Source organism: Mixophyes fleayi, chromosome 1 (assembly GCF_038048845.1).
Source record: "Mixophyes fleayi isolate aMixFle1 chromosome 1, aMixFle1.hap1, whole genome shotgun sequence".
Lineage (NCBI taxonomy): Eukaryota > Metazoa > Chordata > Amphibia > Anura > Limnodynastidae > Mixophyes > Mixophyes fleayi.
In genome coordinates this window covers 280,739,745-280,763,821 of record NC_134402.1, presented here as the reverse complement: position 1 = coordinate 280,763,821, position 24,077 = coordinate 280,739,745, and the positions used below count along the sequence as shown (strand labels likewise).

The following is a 24,077-nucleotide window of genomic DNA, read 5'->3' as shown; positions in this document are numbered from 1 at the left end:
GTATTTGGACAGGCACAAGAGAAGGACTTGATTCCTTTCTCCAGCACATTAACAACAACGACCTCAACATTAAATTTACAGCTAACATCAGCCAACAAAGAGTTGAGTTTCTAGATCTTGATATCTACATTAAGGATAACATTGAAACTAGAACCTTCCTGAAAGAAGTGGATTGTAATTCCTACATTCCATACACGAGTAATCACCATACTAATTGGCTTAAAAACATGCCGAAAGGACAATTTATAAGATTGAGAAGAAACTGCTCTACTATTGAACAATACGATATGCAGGCCTCAATCCTGAGAGACAGATTTCTAGAAAGAGAATATGATTCAGATCTCATTAGACAGGCCTACTTGGAGGTCAGGGGAACCAATAGAGAGGCCCTGCTAGCTAAGAAAGACAAACGCCCAGATACCACATCCAACAAAATCCCTTTCATCACCCGATTCAGTAACAATTCCAAACAATTTGAGAGTGTCATCAGGAAACACTGGCATGTTCTATTGGGAGATGAGGATCTTAAGAAAGTATTACCTGCCAAACCCTCCTTCATCTACAAACGAGCAGACAACTTGAAACAGAAGTTGGTTAAAAGTGGCACACAACCCAAATCACAAGAACCAGTGACCACATGGCTCAACGACAATGAGAATGGCTTTTACTATTGTAACAGATGCCAAGCGTGTAAAACATGCCAGAAAAAAGATACGAAACCCATCAGATCATTTGAGTCCCATTCCACGGGAGAAGTACATAAAGTAAGAAACAAGCTGACTTGTGACACCAAAGGCATTATATATTTACTAGAATGCCCGTGCGGAAAACAATATATAGGAAGGACTGGGAGAAACCTACATATAAAGGACATCTGAACATATCCAGAACATTAAAAAAGGTTTTGAAGCACATAGTGTTTATGATCACTTTTCCAAATACCATAATAAAGACCCCACATTGCTGAAATTTATGGGACTATGCAAAGTACCACCAGCATTGAGAGGTGGTGACTACACAGAACGCATATCCAGAGAGGAATCAAAATGGATTTACCTTTTAAAAACACTCACAGTCTAAACATTGACTTTGAATTATCTAAATTCCTTTGATCTCAATGTTGCTATACACTATATTAGTCCTATATTCATATCCCTGTCACCATAGGTTTCTATTGCCAGTGCCTGAACCGTACATGCATGCATGGATTAACAGCAGCTGTAATACCGCTTGGCCACGATTGGTTGACCTATCTCAGTTCACTGTTATGGGACCAATCGGATTTGTAGTACACGCCCACCATCAACTATATATGGATACCTCCCCATAGGCGATGCAACTATCCCTGAGGAAGCCATTAGTGGCGAAACGCGTAGGTTATCATCACTCTGCCTGAAATAATTTTTTAGCTCTTCACGCTGACATGGCAGAACGGAGAATACCATCTCCCCTTTTTTAGTCGCATGCGCGAATCGGAAGCTTACCCAGCTGCGGCCGCGTCTTGACAGCACTTCCGCCGACACACCATCGCCTTACTGGGAGTATCCAACCACCGCGTAGACACTCCATGTAGGAGAGGACGTATCATTTACATCACCCGGGATCGGGTAAGTCCCCTGCAATCCGGCACCAATTAGGTGCGGAGCACTACCCAGATTGGATTATACTGACTCTCTCATCACTGCAGCCTACCGGCTCATGCTACATATTATTTGAGTGACCTACTCATGGATACACCCACTGTTATTTGATATATTTACTGACAAGAAGCTGGATGTCATTTCCCAGCCACTACATATATACCATTGCTGAATGGAGTACTGCACCATATGATTGGTGACACTCCTTACCCGGCTGCTGTTTATCTACACCAGCAAGAAACTGCTATATGCATATTTGCGAGACACGTATGGCACGTTATTTTTCGGTGTAGTTTCTTTATACTGACATTGATTCCACACTATTGGGATCTATTATCTCTACTATCAATGTTAAAGATGTATGACTTTCACGTGTTTTGCCTGTGGCAATTGGACTCTCCAAAATTGGAGCTCATATATTGATACATATGTTTTGTTCATCTATGACATATGCCACTTAACAGGTATACATCTGTTCATCGCAACTTTACGTATTGAACCTTACGCTGATACTTTGATAAAAAGCAATTGTTTCATATTGGGGTTGTCTATTGTCGGATTGAAATCAAAGACTACGACCCTCATCCATATCCTTTGTGGTGATCGAACTCTAACTTCAGAGTCCACACATGGGTTTGGCCCAAGTAGCGCTATCATTGATTTAGGACTACTGATATCAAACAGGTTTAGCAATTTATTGTTTATTTTTATTGAACCATAGTTTGAAACTAATACCGATTTTGTACCCACTTGCACCATTAAAGTGGTTTTCCTACATCTTCATTGTTTGTTATTTTGGCGCCACGAGATTGTCTAATACCTTCTATGTATGTCCTTTTGAGGGTGCGAGCCTACCCCTCTGTTTTATCTTGAGGCAGCCTATCGTCCATACACACTTCAAGGAAGCGCAGGTCCCAATCCATCTCTATATTAAGGAGTGTAGGTAGAGATCGTAGCACCGCAGCACTTCGCTTAGAATTCCCCCCACCCCCTGCCCCACTGAGGCTGCGCAGTGCCTGAAAGTGGGTAAGACAAGAGCATGCATAAGATGGACATACAAGGTTAACATTATAAAAAAGGATAAGGTGGGCCCTGCTTTTGAGAGCTTACAATCTGCTGGGGGGAAAAAATAAAATAAAAAAATAAAGTTAGACTCAGACAAGAGGAGAAATTGTGGATACTGGAAGACATATTGTACCAGTGTGGGTAGTATAGGTGGTAGTATAGGCTCTAGTAAAGTGGTGGGTTTTCAGAGAGTGTTTAAGCTTTGAGGAAAGGGGGATAGTCCGTTCAGACATGATAGAGAATTGCTTAGCGGCACTGAAAATATCATGCAGCTGTGAGCTAGGTGGTTATCAGAGAGGAGATGATGGTCAGAGGCAGATCTTAGAAAGTGTGAGGGAGAATATTTTGAGATGATGTTTGAGATGTATGAAGGGGTGGTGTTGAGAGGTGAAGGATGAATATACTGGGTGGCAGTGTATGGATTTGCAAAGTGGTGTGGTTGAAATAGAGCAGTAAGATCAGTCTTGCTGCAGCTTTCAGGAAGGATTGAAGCAGGGACAGATGGGTGAAGAAAATGCTGGATAAGAGTTTTGGTTGCATCTTGGGTAAGAAAATGGCATATTGTAGCAATATTTTGAAGATGACGGTAGCAGGCTTGAGAAACTGAGGAAATTGTTGTGTTGGTGACAATGGGTGAAGAAAAGGTTTCAAGATCATCAAGATAAGCCGTTTTGATCATACTGAGCTTTTAGTAGACAGTTGGTTACATGAGGTAGATTTGTGTGTTGTATATGGCCAAATATGACAGCAGTTGTGCCCAGTGTCAGAAGAAGTCAAGAGATTGTTATCTTTAAAAAAAACATTCAGTCATGACTTGCTTTAGCCGCTGAATCATCACAGGAAATATAAAAAAAAAAAAAAGATGTTTGGAAGCTTCTTATGTGTTCAGCATGTAAAAGGATATACTGCAAAACTGAATCAGATATTGGCACCTTTGTTTTGAACATAACAAATGTACTGGTGTAAACATACTATAGTTTACATAAAATTTTCCATGCCTAAGAAATGGAAGACTGACAGAACCAAGAAAGAGCTCTAGTGCAGGTGTGATGATGTCACGACACTCAGTGCGAGGTTAGGAGGGCACAAGATGCCGCCACATCAGAATTTTTTTTTTTGCTGGACCAGCGGCTCAGGTGGGTCCACAAGTGTGACAGACCCGGGCCTTATATTGAGAATATCCTGCCAACTCGGTCTGTCCTCAGTGGGCCAACTGAACAACCATGGCCCACTCTTATTAAATGCCGCCCGGTGGCCAGATCTGTTATTGCTGTGGTGTCCAGAGAGGGAGGGGAGAGGCAGCTCACAGGAAGTGGGAATCAGCTGTGGACCCTGTGACATCAAAAAGTAGTGGAACGGGTTAAAAAGAGGAGGGTCAGGACCTTATCTAAAATTAGGAGGGGGTCCCTCCCTGTTTGCTAACTATTGTTCTAGCAAGTCTGCAACACAGTCCGAATGGCACCATCACCGCAGGGGGGGGGGGGGGGGGGGAGACCACTGATGTCATGCACTATTTCCACCCCTGTTACCAGTCAAACTCTCCACACCACCAATCACAAGAGGACAATGAGTGGGGGGGTTGTGGAATGGACAAAAGGGAGCTGTCTGGGGGAGGGGGAGGGTTGTTGGAGAATCTGGAGACAGTGAGGACTTGGACTGTTGGAGAGTAACCGTATTCTCGCAGGGCCTTAAAGGAATGCTTGAGGCAGAAGCTTCTTGACAGAGATCGGACAGTGTACCTCTAGGACTGATTCTGTTACCACTCCATCGGGAGACACTCGCAGATTCTGGGGAATTGGTGAGCCTACATCGGTAGGGAGACTATACCCAGGGTCCCACCAAGCTGGTGGAGAGTTGCCCGAGCGGCTGGGATCAGCAAGATACACAGACCCACCTTAAGGATCAGAAACTGTGGCCCACTTGGATTGTCAGCTGTGGATTTTATTACCAGGAGTTTGGGCCTGCTAGGACTCTGTGCTTGGAGGTAACCTGCTGGGGACTTTGTTGGGGAGTTTTTACTTGCACTGGTGATTTTCTGACACTTAATATATTTGGTGGGGGAACAAGTTTCTTCTTGGGGAGCACTGTTGTATTTTACTAAGTGTGTACACTTTGTTTAATAAAAGGGATTATTATTTCTTTCCTGTCTCCTTACCTGTGTGACCTGTGAACCTAGAGGACAGGGTATCTAGTGAGCTTTGGTTCTAACCCCGGTGTCCTCACAACAAGATATAGGGATTTGGGCCGCATGTGGACCGTGAGTTTGACATCCCTGCTCTATTGCATATACTGATCATTTACCACATAATAAATGATGTTCCAAACTTTATAACAATATTTAATAAACCAGTTGGAAAATAAAAGTGCTATATTCGTGGATGAAAACATAATGCCATTACATAATTTTAATGCTATCCTCCCTTTCGGCTGCAGTCTATTAATACTGTGTATGAGAATGATGTGTGAAATTTCTAGCTGATGTCAAGGTAACTCATTAATTCAACTCTAGCTCAGAAAACTGGTGAGCTCATCCTTATTTTGATTAGTTTCTGAACCTGTACTTAAGCTCTTGTTAAACTGGTTACCTCAAAGGGCTGAATGAACAGGTATCATTGCCTTGTGTCATGAGACCTGATGCATAGCAAAATGTCCCCATTCTCGTTAATATAATGATCTTGCTGTGGCTTTGAACCCTTAGGCGTAACACAGTCACATACAGTACACTACTCCTGAAAGATGACACCGTTTACTGGGCTGTATTGTAGGGTCATTACTTTATAGAACAGAGATTGGGGGAAGAGGGAAACTTTTTTTTAAAAAGAATAAAAAAAAAAAATACAAAAAAACCAAAACAAAAACAATCACATTCTCTGCCACCCTCTGCTTAAATCAGATAGTAATTGTGCTCTTGTATTCAGTAACATGAATTACACACAAAACAAACAGGTTCAACTGTAAAATACATTTTAACAAAATATTGCTTAGGAAAGATGTGACACTTTCTTATTAAATATATAGAAAAAAAAATGTAGTAAACCGTCCAACTATGGGGACACAGTTGCAGTTTCTCAAAATAATTTCAGTCTAAATGGAAAAGAAAAAGGAAGTGAAATCATGTATATTATACTGAGACTTAATCAAAACTCCCTTCAAATATTAATAGTTTTACATATATAGAGCTTAATGCAGAAATGGTAATTCACATTATCTTAATCACTGGCATCTTGCACTCCTTGTCCTTTACAAATGATTATGGGTTAACAAGAGATGATTAGCTGCTTAGCAGCAAAGCATGGCAACAGCCAAGGATGCCAGCTATTTAAAACTGTCTGGCAGAAGATGTGTAAAAGCATAAATGAAGCTAGAAATACATGTCCACTTAAAAAAGCAACGCATGGATGGTCATATACAAAAAGTTACAACAAATTTTAACCCTTATTTGTATATGTATTTTTCAATATTAAATTCAGTTCCCTTATGGTAGACCACTACCGTAGGTTTGCTTAAAATGTAACATGTGAAACTTCTGTTGTGTAGATGTTCTCTTTAGAGTAACATTTAGGTTTATTGGTTAATAGTAGTGAAAGTATGGGCGAATAAACCTTTGTTGATGCATTGACGTTGGGAGCAGAGCATCATTTTCCACTCAGTTTCTCATAAATCAGTGTTTGAAGGCGACAAAACCAAGCAACCAGTGCAGGAATTTGCTCACAGACTGCTGTAGACAATTCGGGAGAAAGTCTGCAACACTGCTGAATAGGGGTGAGGGGCGCTAACTGCCAAACCCAATGAAAATTAAAAATAGCTTTGTTTCCTGGGACGAAAAATGGTCAATGTCAGAAAACTAGCTGTATTTATTCAAAGTACATTTCCTTAATTTTTCTTTTGGGATAACATTCCAACAATTTCAATTGGTCTGTGTCACATATTCATTGTTCTCATAAATTGTTTCCTAGCTGGTTATAAAATCTCATATCTTTGCACCAGAATTAAGCTTTGAAAAAAATAAAATAAAAAATACTTACCTGATTGCGGTGTGGGTGCCCTCCCTTCCTGTCCGTTCACACTGAATGCTGGGTGTGACGTCATCACACGACATTCGGTGAGGAGCGGCGCAGAGAAGAGCCACTACACGCAAGAAACAAGAAAAGAAGAAAAGAAAAAAAGCGGCCAATAGAAAAGTAAAGGAACGGAGGAAAGTTGAGGAGCAAAAGCAGCGCAGCAGTGTGTGATCAAGGAAAGCAAAAGCAGCATGGAGGGCGCAGAGTGTGATCAAGGGAAGCAAAAGCAGCATGGAGGGCGCAGAGTGTGATCAAGGGAAGCAAAAGCAGCATGGAGGGCGCAGAGTGTGATCAAGGGAAGCAAAAGCAGCATGGAGGGCGCAGAGTGTGATCAAGGAAGGAAAAGCAGCATGGAGGGCGCAGAGTGTGATCAAGGGAAGCAAAAGCAGCATGGAGGGTACAAAAACCTCAGGTAAGCCCTCTAGAAAAATAACTAAACAAAAAAATGCTACTTTGCACTAGCCTGCCATACACTTGCTGAGACAGGAAGAAAAGACACTGAGGAAGAGGAGGAGTTGCCTTATATAGGGTTCAGGTGGGGTGAATTTTCCTGTCTACACTAAGCTGATCAGGGTATTACCCATTGTAAGGGCCTCCATGGAATTGGGAAAGGAAAAGTTTATTATATGATTTGTGTTGACAGAACCAAAGCATTATTGAATGAACAAATAATTATAAAAGCGTAAATTTATTTGCAGACTTGCAAGCTTCAGGCTGTTCTAAAACATCATTGTTTAGTAAACCACTTATGATTCGGAAAATGCATGAATTTGAAAACCTGTGATCTGCAGTTTGCACAGCAGCACTTCTGGCGCTCCAATAACCACAGAAAATAACCGTATGAGTGTACATTTAAATGCAGCTGTAGAATAAGCATTTAAATGTCAACTATTTTAAAAAAAAAAAAAAGTAAAATGGGAAATCCACCCGAATGTTCACAAACAAAAGTTTACTATTCCTTTAGCTGTAAGACTGACCATTGCATATGACAGATTACATGAATTTGTACAAGACTGTCCCATCCCAATGCAATACAAAGTAATAATTCATAATGTACCTAGAATCCCATTTACTGTAAACTTGTGAGAAAGGCTCTTTGATGTCTCTGTTCATCTGCGTTACCCAGTATAGTTTTATTATGGCGTTTGGTCACAATTGTAAAGTGCTACAGAATTTGCCGGCACTATATAAATAAAATGGTGATAACGATGATGGTGAACACAGGACTATGTAAAAAAGTGGTAAAGGAAGTGAAATGGTAAAAATACACCATGCTGGGATAAAAAGCCAGAGCGTTTAAAAGGACATTACCATTTTATCCTTTTCTTACAGCTATCACAGGAGACAAAATAATGTAGGCTTTGGGAGCCAGATTTTTAGGGTGAAGCGCTATGAACTGTGTAAATTAGCATGAATGGGTTATAACGCTTTCATGAAGAATACACACTCCCAACTAAACACTTTAAAAAAAACAAAACTGCACAAAGACACTTTAATACAAGTCAATTTTCTCTTTACAGGTCGATATGGAGCAGACATGGTTGGAGGAAGGTCATTCCAGTAACTTTACTCATGCTATATGAAACTGGTTGAACAAATGAGCTTTCAGTGTGCAATCTATCAATATTATGTGCAGAGATGTCCTTAGGAGGCACCTGGGTGAACAGTAAAGGCCTTCTTCCAAACTGTTTGTTTCTTCTGGAATGAAACGTACTTCAGAAAGGAAACACATTCTGGTGCCACGCTCCCTTAAACTGTTTAGCACACAATTTTAGATGACATGCCAGGGTTTTAGTTTTCCATTATCTACTTTATTTAACCTTCACCAGAGTGTACACATGTTCCATGGACATTAAAACAAATAATAAATATATCCACAAGCACATAATGCTTTTTGCCATCTATTATATATTTTATTGTGTTTTGTTTCCTTTTAGAAAGGTTATTGCTTGCTACAGTATCTATCTTTTATTTTCAATACTCATCAAAAATCCAAGATGGCCCTTCACAGCAGAGAAGCAGTTCTCCATAAGGACATAAGACTTAACATTCCAAAAGCATATTACAGCACCATAACTGGGACTGTAGAACAGAGGGGGAGATACTGTAAGCTTTCAAACACAAACATTGAAAAATAGCAAAAAAAAAAAGAAAAAGTAAACCTTGAACTTTATCCTGGCTTTTAGCAGAGTGTTATAATAGTGCCTTGCTATATAAGCTTCCTTGCTACATAGTGTACTATGCATTTGATGAGCATTCCCTTACACCTCCATTGCACTTTATTGGGCATTAGCACTTATGAATGCTGCAGTGGTCTAAATTGATGCGTATAGGTAGGTAGATATGTATGGGCGAATTTGCTTGAACTATTTTTCTGGACTAGCTGCTTTAAAGTTCATTATATTCATATGTACAAGTGCCTTCTACTTTATATCTTTCTCCACTGATTTAACAAATGGCAAACAGGTCAACATAGGAGACACCCCATTTAAAAGGGAGTGGACAGATCTATGACACCCTGTGGAAAAACACTATCACAGATTACCACTGAAAAGCAATTTTGTAGTTCTATTTAACACACCTGTGATTATTTAATCCATGACCATTTCTAAATATAGACTGCACTTAGCAGTTACACTGAAAATAGGCAACAATCCAACAGAAGTGACATGCATTTTACAAGTCTGTCAAACAGTCGTTTTATAGTTTTACTTCTGTGTCAAATTCACCAACTCCTTCACAGATATCAATTGCACCATAAAGACAATCAAGGTGAAAAAAAAAATGGACAAGGTTGGTAAATGACTATACTAGTGTTCTTAAAAGCACTACCAAATACTGAGTGGTTAGGGTAGTGGAACATTGTAAGTATGGAATGTCAAAAAGATAAAGCATTCCTTTAGCCAAAATATTAACACCTACAGATTTACACTGTACACATTAGTGCAATTTTACGATAAACTAGGCAGAAAAATTAAAAAGGTGACCCATTCAAAACAAACCCCAAATACCTGTTTTTGGTTTACTGCTAAATTAAAACCATAGTCTACACTATTACATATATTTTCAAAGGAGACTTTTATCAGCAAGCATTACAATGATGACTGTACAGTAGACTCTCATATAAAGCAGTCTGTTATGAACATCTGATAGTCCATTGCATGTCTGCAAAAGATACAGATACAAGCTTTTCGTTACAATAAAGAGAAATTAATTAATTGATTGCTCCTTAAAGTGCCCAGGTGTATGCTTAATTTGGATCTGGACATCTGGCACTTGGGTAGAAAGATCAGAGCCTATGGGGTCAATTAGTGCTGTTGGACAGCGAGTGCAAAAACTATAAAAAAACACTATAAGAAGTCATTGTCTGACCTCATTTTATGGCAGTTCCGTGTAATATTTGACCAATGTTGATCACAAATTGCCAACCACCACAGAGAGTGCCCATACACGCAATCACTTTGATGGCCACTTTGATGGTCTCCAAGGGCGTATGTATTTTTTTTTTTGCCTCCATTCTTAGTTTTCTGTCCAATTTACCCTTTAATTTCTACCTTTTCCATAACAGACATTGACAACACAAAGAGGGAAGTTATAAACAATGATAGTTGTTTATCAAAGTGAAGACATTAATTTTTGGTGAGAAAGTTGCAAGCAAAACGCAAAAACAAAACCTTAAACCCACAGTCTAAGAGACATTGAATTACACAATACACACAAATGTGACTTACAAATGAAAGATCCAAGATTTTACAGACTTGGAGCATCTATGCTCAGATCACTCCAAGTGATGTTACTGTGCTGTATGTATACATCAAGCACAGATAAGGAGAGCAAAAAAAACATTGCTCCGACTTGTGCATTTTGAAAAACAAACTACGCAAATGTGAGTGAAATAAACAAATCTGCAGTCAAACGTTCACAGAATAATGGCGGAATGTAGTGAGCAACGTCTGGAACCTGCTCGGACATTTCACAAAAGAGTGCGGTTTATTTCACAACCCAAAAATATTTGTTTAGGGTTTAATTCTATTAATTGTTCCCCATCATTATATATCTATTTCATTAATGAAATTTTCTTTAATTTCCACTTAATTTTTTCTTATTTTTTTTTTTAGATAGAAGATTGATTAACACAAATAGCTGAAGGCAGACAGGAACTCTATATTTTAGTTTTCTGTCCTCTTTGAACAGAAGCAGTGTTGTTAACCTAAGGTGTGGCTAGCATGTTTAACTTACCAAAGAAAACAAACGGCTTGCACAACAAGTAATGCTTTGTGTAAAAGAGAACTCCATTCATTTTTTTTTTTACTGAAAATCCACTTTATCAGAACATTGTCCCTCCACACTTATATCCCACGACCGCTAGCTATACTCGACTGACACTCTGCTATGGTGCTTATTTCAGAAAATGTGTCCAATACACTGCAATTGACTGCCTATATCAAGGTGAGGGAGGACTATCGAAAAAAGAAAAATGAATGGAGATTTGAAATCTTTGCAAGTCTGATCATAAAAAGCCTTTTACTTCAATAGTGACAGTTTCTGTCAAACTATTAGGGGCACAACTAAGAAAGATGTAGAGAGAAGTGAATATAATTTTTTTGCGGGAATACAACATTTCCCACAAAGTTTCACTTCAATTTTTCCCGGAACTTTGTTTAATAATTGTTATTTCTAGGTCATTTCAATGCACGCATAAACCACATTTTCAACCACTGATATATCCCTGTATACTTTACAAACAAGCCAACAATCATCAAGAGAAACTGTAAAAGCAATGTCAGAGTTATTTATATGTGCAAAAGGACTTCACATAAATTTGTTGGGGGAAAGCTCTTCAGTCACAATATTTGCACACAACTATTAACATATATAAAAACTGCTCTGACACTAATCAAACGCACCTTCTAACAAAAATAATATTTTGCTTTAGATATCTAGTATCATGCTCTCAGTTAGTAAGAAACTGAAATCCTGCTAAAAGAGAAAAAAAAAAGTGTAAAAAACAAAACACAAAACAAACATACCAATCATCACCTCGATTCACTCACTTACAAAGGGAAGAAATGTAGCGTGTACTTACTTTTGGATAGTCCAATTCAAAGAAGGTTTCTAAGTTGTTGATGAGATTAGAGTCGACCCCCTTCAATGGTTTAAGAAGCGAAACCCCAGGAAGCTTGCTGTAAGGCTGCTTGTCCGATGCCTTCTTGTTAAGGTGTAGCCTCCTGCAATGAAAATTACATTTACATTATTTGTTACCATAAGCATGCTGTAAGTTTCCTATCTGATAGCAGCAATAAAGACATAGTAACAGGGGAGGTCAAAAACTCAGTGGCAGGGTGATCAGCACTGCTGTCTCACAGCGCTGAAATGTGAAGTTTGTATGCTCTCCCAATGTGTGTTTCCTCCCACAGGCCAAATATAAACTTGTAGCTTAATTGGCTTCTGACAAAAAAATGGACCCTAGAGTGTGTGAGAGAATGATTACTTATTCTCTAAAGCATTTTTTTTATTATAATAGCAAAAAAATAAATAAATAAAAAATTTATATATATATATATATATATATATATATATATATATATATATATATATATATATATATATATATATATATATATATATATATATATATATATAAAAACAAAAAAAAAATTTTTTATTAACCACACACACCGAGCATCAGAGACAGAAACCCAACAACTGTTTAAGTTGGTTATACAGACTTTCCTCAGGTGAAAGACAGGATATAAAAAATATATTTTATTATAAAATAAAAAAAATCAAAAAATCACCACTACAATAAATATCAAAAAGAGAAAGTCATGGGGCTACCAACAGCATTTTCATAACAATGAAGTCAGTAAAATGTTAGCACAAAACATGTGTTGAAATATATAGAAAAAGAAAAAAAAAACTGCAATTAGGTTTAAACATTACAAAACAATGCAGTTGCTAATGTAGTTTTGAAGATAAACTGTCTGGAAATCCTCATAACAAATATTGCTTACTGGCACCATTCTAAACAACTGTCTAGTTGGTATCATTTTGAATCGGTATAGCTAGGTGGACAGTGAATGCACATCCAGGTACAGACAACGTTATTCTAATACATGGGGGAGCAGAAGGGATATATAAGCAAATTTGAGACTACAGAAACCAATAAAATAAACACAAAATAAGATCTAAGTACATGTAGAATTTTTTTCATATCTGACATGATGGTTCCTCTTTAAACAGCAGAAGTGTTAATGCACTGTAGTGACTGTTCCCTGCAAAGTATTACTCTGAGCTTTGTGTGTTCCATCCAAGCTAAACTGAAAAAAGTGGGGGAAAAAGTGTGTGCGTCTTATGGAGCGAATACTGCAAGCCAGAAAGAAGCCAGAAAGAAAGGAAGGAAGAAAAGAAAACTTACAGTTCCAGTGTGGAGAAGGCTGCGGATCCTCCTGATCATCCGTCCCCCCGCCTATCTGTGAGGACCTAGCTATCACATGGGACGGCACCCATCATGTGGTGCACGTCCCATGTGATAGCTAGGTCCTCACAGATAGGCGGGGGGACGGACGATCAGGAGGATCCGCAGCGCTGAAGACATCGCGCGGAGGGAATAAGGTAAGGCTATACTGTTTGTGTGCGCGCGCTGGAGCCTATACTGTTTGTGTGAGTTCGTGTGAGTGAAGGGGCCGGGGTAGTATTTCGTGTGAGTGAAGGGGCCGGGGTAGTATTTCGTGTGAGTGAAGGGGCCAGGGTAGTATTTCGTGTGAGTGAAGGGGCCAGGGTAGTATTTCGTGTGAGTGAAGGGGCCAGGGTAGTATTTCGTGTGAGTGAAGGGGCCAGGGTAGTATTTCGTGTGAGTGAAGGGGCCAGGGTAGTATTTCGTGTGAGTGAAGGGGCCAGGGTAGTATTTCGTGTGAGTGAAGGGGCCAGGGTAGTATTTCGTGTGAGTGAAGGGGCCAGGGTAGTATTTCGTGTGAGTGAAGGGGCCAGTGTGCGTCTTATAGTCAGGTGCGTTTTATGGAGCGAAAAATACGGTATTTAAAAAAAAAATGCATCAGGCCAGATATCCACTTTAGTTTGATTTGTAACGTTGTTCTGACATGTGGTTTATAATTAGTGTTTTTACTTGCAGTCAGGAGGTCAATCCATTGAATTCAATGGGCCCGAGTCATTAAGGAGAGCAAAGCATAAAAAAAAGGAGTAACTTTGCACCCAGGCAAACCTATTTTGCATTGGAGGGGGAGGTAGCTTTAAAATGTGGGGATGTTATGTAGTTGGGGTAAGGCATGTCCTAGATCAACTTTAAATTTAAGTGTGAAAATAAAGCTATCAAGTATTTGTGTTCTAGATGAAAAAACAGACAATATTTTACTTATGTGAAAAATAATAAATTAGTTTGCACCCCTTACATTGTAACATGGTTTATCCCAGAGAACATTTACACCTTTTTTTGCCATACTTTCCTTAATGACTCAGGCCCAATGTGTTTAATTTGTGGCAAACACATCGAATGGATTAAGCAAACCACAACACTTAAGCAACGCACTCCTACAAAAGTAAAAATGCAAGTAGATATCGGTTGTCAGACCGATTTACATGCACTGCAAGAGTGTTAAAAACACTAGTAAATGCATGTAATTTAACAAAATATCCTAGGAGAGTAATACTCTCAAAAAGAGCTTAATAACAAGATCAAGGGCTGCAATGTTGAAGCCTATCTGTGTCAGAGCCACATGTAGCATGTCATCTCTTGGGAAGTCAGTGGGGGTAATACTATTGTTAATATAGTATTAGATGCTTGTGCAGATAGTCAAGTAAATAAACTAATATGCATGTAAATGGCACAATGTCAGAATCGAAGTTTGTATAGCAGTGTAAGTAGTATATCTTCGTAACCCAAAAATGGCCATGCCTGGTATATTAGGTCCGTCTCTGTCACTTGGTGATCCAGGTATACACTAGCAACCCATCACCAAGGTTCTACCTCTATCTCTATATATTATTGTGCCTTAACTGAGACACTGTAAATCTGTGGATAATAAATGTGCATCTTAGTCACATTAGACTTTATATTTCAGTGTACAAAAATAATAAATCTATGTATGACTCTTATGGACAAAGATTAACTGGGTGGGGGGGTTGAAAACAAAACAATGTATACTGTGCCATTATCAGAAACTCTATTAACGAAACTCACAATGCCAGTGGATGCTATTCCCATGATAACAGCTGTAATTACTTTAAGTCTTCATGGGGAGGAAAAAAAAAAAAAAAAACAGAACAGTGAACATCAGCAGAATGAAACAATTAAACAAGCATTACCAAGAAGGAAATGCATTCAGCTGTAGCTGCACAACTAATGGCGTAGACTTCATCTCGTGGTTCACGCGAAATAAAATTATATATATATTACACACATACACACACTGTATGCTATTAAAAAGTCTATCTAAACTTATTGAAATTTCAGGTTTTCGTGATATATAAGCTCCAATTAAAAGATATATCATGTAAAGTAATGATGACATATCAGCTCCATGGCCTACTGGCCACAATCGTTTTCCCACAAACATGAAAACCAGCTAAAAATGTTACAAAGAAAATTTATTGTGGTGGTAGCAAGGAGAATGCTGTTTAGAAGATCTGCTGAATACAATCTCAGTTCAACTTCTGTTGCCATCTCTAGTCTCCTTTGGTTACTCCTTGACAACAGCAGCTGCCATTGAACATGGGGAACAACTGTCCAGACTCTTCCCAGCAGCAATCTTGACACTAAAGGAATGCAACAGGCCATGCACGATTACTAAAAACTGACAAATAACCACAAGAGTACATGTGCAGCTTGAAAGAGAAAGCCTCATCTAGAAGTAGCAGAGGAAAGATGCATAGTTATGAAAAATGGTGAACAACCGTTATGGTTGCCAGCAGCTTCTCTCTGCTGTCTCTCACTGTTCCAACCGTTATACACCACCAGTAGCCATACAGAAATTACAGCAGCCATTAACTGCTTAATTATTTATTACTGGAGACTGATAATATTGCTGCCTAACAATAGTCACCCGCATTTTCCCCACCAAGTGTTATTCTGCTACCATTTGTAACATGTGATCCCCCCCACCTCATAGATTGTAACTTCATTTGGGCAGGTCCATTTTCACCTTCTGTTTCATATCAATTTATTTGTGACATGTTATGATCCCTACAATGTACAGTATTGTGTAGTATATCTGCGTTTTACAAATAAAAACATTACAAATCATAATCAAAAGTTAATTAGCATACCTGCAATAAGTGTAATTGTATTAACCCCAAATAAAGATCATCTGTTCCTATAGGATTTACATGTACTTTACATGTTTGCACCCTATTTTGATAGCCATGGCCCCCGAGGAGATGTCACAACATCTAAAGACGCTCACTGCTGAAAGGTACCAATCAGGCAATGGGTATAAAATAATTTCAAAAGGCATTACAAGCACCTTGGAACAAAGACGACTCATCAATAAGTGGAGAAACATGGTGCAGTTATAAAATCAGGGCGCCCCTGATAACATGACAAGAAGAAAACTCCCCAGGGAGGCTACCAAGGATCCAAGGCAATACTGAAGAAGTGGCAGGAATGTTTGGCAGGAATTTGTCACTCCCATGTGACAACAATTGCCCATATTCTGCACAGGTCTAGAATATGGGGGAGGGTAGCCAAACTATTTCACACAAAAAAGAACAATGACCCCAAACCATTAGGGCTTGCTGAGACCAAGGTTGAACTTTTTGAACCAAGTTCTAAAAGATATATTTGGCACAAAGACAACACATCACCCAAAGGATACCATACCCTATTGTGAAGCATTGTGGTAGCAGGATCACCCTTTTGGGCTGCTTCTCTTCAGATGAAACAAGGGCTCTCGTCAGGAAAGAGCATAATGAATAGCTCTAAATATCAAGATATTTTGGCACAATACCTAACAAAGAGGAATTTTACCTCCCTACATAACGATCCAAAGCACACATCCAAATCAACTAAGGAACAGCTTCAGAAAAGGAAGACCAGTCTTGAAATGGCCCAGTAAGAGCTCAGATCTCAATCCCAATGAAAACCCATGGAACAACCAAAAGAGGACTATTACCGGAGATCCCCTCTCAATTTGACGGGCATTGAAATTTTTTTGCAGGGAACAGTGGACAGAATAGTGAAGTCTGGGTGTATGAAGTCAATATAAACTTATTCAAAAAGACTTACAGCTATAAAACACAAAAGGTACTTCCACTAAGTATTAATTTATGGGGTGTGCACATTTATGCAACCATGGCACTGTAGGGGTTTTTTTTTGGAGACCAGCCTATTAGGACAATGAATGGTTAGATAGTTGACCAATTAGACAACAAAACAGAGTATTTTAACCAGTCAGCAAGTAAATCAACCAACCACGATCAAATGGTACCACACTCCGTTTTCATCACCCAAATCAAATGCACAGCAACAATGATCATTTCAATTCCAGCATTTTGGTTTAGTTGACTTGAATTCCCCTGGAGTTCCATAGTTACATGTGAACAAAAACTGATCTAAGCTTGAGTAAATCGAAACTGCACTATGTGAGAGTTGCATCTGCTCCAGTACATTCAGATAAGTTGCTTAGAGAACAAAAGGCGAAAAGTGAATATATGAAGCTAGTAGATCATTGACAAATATATGATTTCATATAGTACAGGCACACAGACATGAAACAGACATGCACCATTGCTAAAATACCAGGTATAATCACATAGGATTTAATCATTTCTATACATTTATCGGACTGCATACGGATCTTTTTAGGAACATTTGATATTAAAACTGGAAGGTAGTTTAGTATATCTCAGCACAAACACAAGAATGCTTATTACTAAATGTTATAGTTCTTTATGTGGAATGAATATCTTAATGTTCCTATAATATAATGATGAATGGAGGGAGATATCACTTACATTTTTCAAAGGTACAAATCAAATGGGGCCACTGGAATCAGCTTTCCAACATAAAGCATAGAAACTTTAGCAAAGCTAAACAAAGACATATATTAAATAAATATTGATAGAACATTCATTAAACATGTAGCTGATCCTTCCTCTTTACACTTCAGTCATATCTGTTTGAAAAGTGTGTGGGGCTTTTATCTATACATAAATGACAAGGTTGCAGTGATGAAACGCGTCGGGTTGTAGCCTAGCAGCTCAAGTCATGCAGTAAGTTCTGTGGTATTGTATGCCTGTTTGCTGATTAACAGTGAATTAGTCTTGGTATCTTTCTGCTGGAGTTTTTATGTGAAATGCACCCATTCTATGTTTTTCTGGTAGGTGCACGGATTGCAACTTTTAAGCTAAAAAAATATTGTTTTTAATGCACTGTAGAGCACCCCACTTTGTATTAGTTTTAAAGAAGCATTTTAACCCAAGAGAAAGTGGGGGATCTCTTTATAAAAGGGTAGCAGGAGACCAAAGCAGTATAACTGTGCAAGAAAGCAAGTTGGTCTTCCTTTTTCTGAGAAGAAACTTATGAATAGCAGCGGATTCTGAATCTGGACATATTATAATATATTATATTCAGCCTAAGGCTCTGGCGTATGTCAATGGGTGCACATCTTTTCTGGTTCCTTAAAGATCCTGTTGGCTCCTACATATGACTAAATGGCTTCTGAATCCTACATTATTTTGTCTACCCATGTTATAACTAATTACTTTTATGCTAAGTGAACAGCGAATCTCTGTAAGTATCCAAACAAACTAGACTGCTTCTACAATCAGGTAATTTCAGAGTAGATTTTAGTTTAATGAAAGACAGATGGACAGATTGTTTATTTATATAGTGTCCATCATATCACGCAGCATTGTTCACAGAATCTGTAACCATTCACATCAGTCCTTGCACCATTGGAGCTTACAGTCTATATTGCCTTAACACGTGTCCATTTTGTCAGCAGCCAGGTAACCTACCAGTATGTTTTGGACCGCAGCACCTAGGGAAAACCCAAACTCAAACAAGGGGAGACCATACAAAATTCCACATTCAGGGGGACTTAGTTCTAATTGAACCCATGACCCAAGCACTGTTATGCAGCAATGCCATCCACTGCTTGGAATCTTTTTAAGGAGCTTTTCTTAGCACTTTATCCAATTTGCTTCACAAAAGTTCAATAGATAAGTCACAAGGACTAGCAAAGCCACAGCAACACTTTTAACTTTCAGATATTTCTTTTGCCATAACAGAAGCCCTTATCATGTGAAATCTCTTGTTACAAATCAAAATATCTAAACTCTTATTTGCCCTAAAATTAGTTTCCACTCTTGTTCATTTATGGGTTTCAGAAAATAAAGCTCTATATGGAGATCTACAGAACGAAGGAATTGGGTTTAAAAAAGAAAAATGATAATGAGTTTAAACTAAAAGCTATTCACATTTATCAAGCTGACAGATTAAACACTTCAATCCAGGACAAACTTTGATACATTTGTTTGTTAGAGAACAATTTACAAAGTAAAAAAAAACTGATGCTCATTTATCAGATTCTTACTCAAGATTTTTTTTAAGCAATAGATGTTCCATTTTGCATACTCTAAAACCGATGTGCATTGGTGCATGTAAGATGCTGATTAATCAGACAACTGATACCAAGAGAAAAAAAACAAAGCTGCAACAGTGCAGGTTTTAAAGGCATTGTAAAAGCAGCATTTAGATTTAAGAGTAGATGGCAGTCAGCAAATACTGTCAGCATAATATTCAAAATCTGTTCTGCTCAAACTCTCAGATGACTGCAGCTGAGAACCAATAGCTGGTGAGCTTTCCTATATTGCACTCACCGGAGGAAGGCACAAAAATTAGTTTAAAAAAGATCACCGATTGAAAAAGAAGGAAACAAAATTTAAGGAAAACCATGTTGAATGAACTTTAGAACTTGCGAACAAATGAATGAGGAAGTTGCAAGGAGAATGCTGTCAAGAGTTCACTTATTGACCTTATAAATTTTTACAGAAAAAATAAAGATAAAGAATCATGGTGATCACAAAATCAATTTCCAACATGGTACTTTTGAAACATGTTTGCGAGATGGCAAGCCAAAATAAAAAATAAAACAATCTATTGCAGTCCTTTGAATATTATTAACAAATCACTGATTACAGGAACCAATGTGATTTTGCTCAAAAGCAGTAATATTATTTGTAGACTCCATGGTACAGGTGCTCACATTTGGCATCAGTTGTCCTTACAGACGGTGGATTATACCACAGGAGCCTACCCTATTAGATTATGCTGACAGTTCCTTGTTAACTGAGCCCTGCCCCAATCAACTTCCATTACAACTCAAGCCAAGAAGGTGATGTGTCCACAGACCAGAATAAACATTCAACCACAGTAGTGTCTTCAGTGTTCAGACATTTTCTGGCAGACCTACTAACTAAAACATATTTAAAGACCATATAGCATAGAGCAGGGTTTCCCAAACCCAGTCCTCAGGGCTCCCCAACAGTGCAGGTTTTCCATATCTTCTTGCTGGAGCACAGGTGTATTCATTACTGACTGACACATTGTAACAGATCCACAGGTGGTCCTAATTATGTCACATGTGATCCAGAAAACCTGCACTGTTGGGGAGCCCTGAGGACTGGGTTTGGGAAACTCTGGCATAGAGGGAAAATGTTAAGAGTACATTGGTGTTTGTAAAGCATTTTGTTGTACATTAAACACAAGTAAATGCATAGAAACTATTTAATGTGCTAAATCTGTCTTTTTTTACACTTGTTTGTGACAAAGTAGGAAAGTTATCTTGTTCAGGTCCAACACAAATGTAAACGGTTCTTAACCGCATGCCATTACATCTACAAGATGAGAGGTTTTCAACCGCGTTAACGGAAGAGCCCAAATGAAAAGAGAAGGGTTCAAAAGAAGTGCTGCGGCACAACTCCTATGAAACGTACATAAAGACACAAATATGTAACATCTCATTTGGAACAATTTTTATTTTCGCATCAAAATGCATGCGGTTCACTTTACAGCATACACCAGTGTGTATGCCGCCACACGATGAATTTACTATCCCTGCTTGTGGTGGACAGACAAGGTATTTCTAATTACCACTGCCTGGTTGAAATATGATGCAAATAGTTATTACACAAAACCTGGGTAATAGTTGCTGGGTATTTTTCAACAGAAAGGTAACCTATATAACTACAAAACACAAGTAATACAATAGTGAACAGATTCTCTAAGTGGCTTTTGTGCAAGTTCCAGTTTTGTGCTAAAACTTGTCGTTATGTGCCAGCTTTTTCGTTGCATCAAATGACTGGCAGACTTCCAGGACTTTGCCAAATAGGGAATGACTGGCACAAGTGTGATGAGGTCACAGCGAGGATAAGGTTAGCAACCCTGTTAAGCCAACTGTACAAATGAACACAATACTTGTGTGTAAACTCTCTGAACGCTTTGTTATTTTGTCAGCATAGTATTTTTCCCAGTGCAAAACAGGCCACTGTAAATAATGCTACAATATCCTAATATGTGCGATATGGGAGATCATTTTTAAACCACAGCATTCACAAACTGATTACTGTTGCTCAAATGCAAAGTTTAGGGAATATAAACGCAGGACAGAGACTAGTGGCATCATTAAATGTGTGAAATCTAGAAGGTAAATTAGTAACAGTAAACAGGTTTGCAACAAATGTAATAATATAGACAGCAAAACAGTTTCCCTTGTGAATTTAAAGACACTCCACAAAACGCTGCAGACATTGGTGAAAGTTTGTGGATGGTCAAAGCAATTAAACTACATCCGTGGATTATTTACTAATAGATTCTTTTACACATAACATACAAATACTAGACTCTGCTAACACACCAACAGATGAAGTTCTAACATCTTAAACAGTGCCTGATCCTTTGAAACAGCAGTGAGTTTAATTAGTTTATTGTAGCAGTAATTACTTATTCATAGTGTAAAGAGTAAAAGTTAATGGTGCATTATCATAAAAGTCGGTAATAAGCAGAAACTGAGATAGTCAGCTGTTTTGACCATAGAACACATCAAAGATAGCAAGTATTCATTTGGACTGAACAAACGTATTCCTGGATGTCTCATCCACACTGCACAGTCACATGAACGCCAATATTTATAGTGTTGGCCTAACAGGACTAGAGCCATAATTGTTACCATCAAATTGGTAAAGGGCATTCTGTAGTAATATGTTTTTTGAAATGCCCATACAGTCTGCTCAGATGTGACTGCATTTTTTTGTCAGAGATTATTCACTGCAGGGTGATCAATGACATTTTAGGAAACACAATTGGGAGGCAAGGAGCTTAAGTGGTTACTTTCGATGATCCAGTATGCACAATCATACAATGTCACATTGCAGTATTATAGTCCTATGCATACCAACCAGGATAATGTTATACAGTCCGAAAGGTGAGGGTTTTTTCACTAACTTAAGGAAGCATCCGCAAATGCACACAATTAAGAGAAATTGCATGAATCTAGTTTTCCAATGACAAAAATGAATGGGATGTAAGGTCACCTAGCCTGTTATATGTTTACCCTTTCAAATTAAAGTCACTTCTGTAAAGAACAGTGTGTATTTAAAAATTTGCAGTAACAATGATGCTATGAATGAAAATTTCACTGGGTGAAAAAGAGGCCTAGAATGTCCTGCTTCTAAATTACTGGAGAAGACACTTTATAAATGTCAATAGAAGCATGACAGCAATACTAAGAAAATGCTTCCTCTCTTACTGTAAACAGCTTCTTCCCCTTCTAAAAAAAAACAACCAAAAAAACATTTTTTCCATTTAGATATGTTCAATACTAAATATCACACGCAATCTACATATTTTCTTTATATGTGCAATCTTACCTTTTTTGTGGTGTGTAGAATTGATCAGGACATTTCTAGGACAATGTGCACATTTAGGTATGTAAAGAGAAGCTAATAGATGTAACGTGTTCAAGTGAACATGGCATGTGTGCTTTATATATTTATCAGGAATGTTCAGGGAGAGGTTGAGCTTCTTCTCCAGGCACAGGATGCCCCCCCCCCCCCCTTAAGAGACTGGGCCTGGGGCTTCTAATATAGATGAAAATCAGATAGTGACAACAGGCTCCTTTACTATATTTAAATGTATGGCCACATGAAAATATTTAGCAGGACTGTTTTGCATATGTGACACCAGATGTGAGATGATGAGGTGTGTATGTATGTATGTATGTATGTATGTATGTATGTACATAGATACACCGGCCTGCACAGGTTCTCTTTCCCTACACGGATACTGGTCGGGAGAAGCTGTAGAGGAGGCCGGTAAGATGACATTTGTCGGGAGAGCATATCACGGGGAGGGTGCAGAAGGGGAATACAGGGGGGTGTGACCCGGATCATACCCAGATCATTATATTACCCCATAACAGGGCTGTATTGTCACTTACGTGTAGATAATGGATAGGAAATGCATGAACCACAGGACGAAGAAAAGGATGCAGCCGAAGATGGCGAGACCCTGTAGGGCCAGATCCAGGACAGCCATAACCTGGGGGTAACACACCGAATAAATCCTTCTTCTCCTGTGTTACGGGTAGGGGTGACAGAGGGAGGCAGTCAATGACAAGTGTCAGCAGTGTCTCACCCCGCACGACATGGACACGGCAGGAGGTAGAGCTGGAGAGTGTAACGGTGTCGGAGGGTCACACAGCGCTCTTCTACCTTCCTCAGTTCATTGGTGTCTTAGGGAATGGCCGGTGACGACTGCTCAGTGCCCTGGGCCCACCGCCTCCAGCAGCGGGAATACGCCGTGCACGGTGCTCCGGCCGCTGGTGCTGCTCTGAGCAAGAACCGAGAGCGATAACTGACACCGGCTCGAGAGCAGCGCTCCTGCTCAAACACCCTTCTCCGCCACACACGTCTCCACGCCCACTGCCCATGCCACGCCCACTCCATGTCCGGCTCGCTCGCTGAGCGCCAACACCGTCCTGAACACTCCTGCGTTGGCCGCTCCCGCTGACACGCCCACCCGGCGTTGTAAGCAGCAGGTGGGCGGTTCTCCCAGCGGAGGAAACAGACCCCCAAAAGGTTTACGTGAAACTGTCAGCCAAGCAGGGTGACATCATGAGCAGGGGGCGGGGCTTAAAGTGTGTGTGGCTAAGTGTTGGCAGGGCTACGGGTGTGCCAGCTCCGGCTCTGTCCTTCATCTCCTGGCTGGCACCAGAGACGTGACCAGTCAGCTCCAGGAAGCCCTGCTCCAGACCAGCACCACATTGTTGGTTCTGCCGCCTTTCACCCGTTCTGG

At 39.2% G+C, this 24,077-nt stretch overlaps 1 protein-coding gene across 1 annotated transcript in view; it reads right to left on the bottom strand.

Annotated features, from left to right (window-relative positions):
• UGCG (UDP-glucose ceramide glucosyltransferase) overlaps positions 1-23,710 on the bottom strand; it is a 41,789-nt gene extending 18,079 nt beyond the window's left edge. The window contains exons 1-2 of the mRNA XM_075210943.1: positions 23,221-23,710; positions 11,853-11,994 (exon numbers count right to left, since the gene is read on the bottom strand). Coding sequence (XP_075067044.1) covers positions 11,853-11,994; positions 23,221-23,318 — 240 coding nt within the window. The 5' untranslated portion in view covers positions 23,319-23,710. The remainder of the gene's footprint in view (positions 1-11,852; positions 11,995-23,220) is intronic.
• Between the last annotated feature and the right edge of the window lie 367 nt (positions 23,711-24,077).